Source organism: Plasmopara halstedii (genome assembly GCF_900000015.1).
Source record: "Plasmopara halstedii genome assembly, contig: Scaffold_1385, whole genome shotgun sequence".
NCBI lineage: Eukaryota > Oomycota > Peronosporomycetes > Peronosporales > Peronosporaceae > Plasmopara > Plasmopara halstedii.
Window position 1 is genome coordinate 1 of NW_020188300.1, and position 491 is coordinate 491.

The following is a 491-nucleotide window of genomic DNA, read 5'->3' on the forward strand; positions in this document are numbered from 1 at the left end:
GTTATCGGATCCAATCGAATTGAAAAGTAAAGTCAACTCCTACATTCATATTTAGCAGCATTCAGTTCCGAAACAAACACAAAAGTCAAGTGGCATACCGTGATGAGCGAGCTCGTACGATAGAAGAAGAATTAGCGAGAGAACCAGCATTGATTGGACCTGGCACATTTGCGTTTCAAGTACAAAAGCGACCAGGTACATAGTAGAGATCCTAAATTTATGCTGAATAAAATGATTCAAAAACAGAAATGACCCAATTTCCAGCATAGTGAGCAGCAAAATGTTTGAGATAGCATAGGAACCCCAATTGCCAGCACCACCAGGATAGTAAACGACATTCGGAAGCTTTTCGAGAATTGACTTGAACGTGAGATATACGATGGGAACAACACATTCAATGTATTCCACCAGTGCCAAATATTCACAATGAAATAACAATTGAAGTCCCTGAAGAACGAGATGTTCCGACCGGTTGCCATTCATTGCTTTAG

General features: G+C 40.3%; 1 protein-coding gene across 1 annotated transcript; it reads right to left on the reverse strand.

The window, feature by feature from the left end:
• Positions 1–51: 51 nt before the first annotated feature.
• On the reverse strand, positions 52–483 carry PHALS_01342 (uncharacterized protein; the record flags this gene model as incomplete). The annotated part of the gene is made up of 1 exon (XM_024715719.1): positions 52–483. One exon carries the CDS (start codon positions 481–483, stop codon positions 52–54), a length of 432 nt encoding a protein of 143 aa, XP_024581389.1.
• Between the last annotated feature and the right edge of the window lie 8 nt (positions 484–491).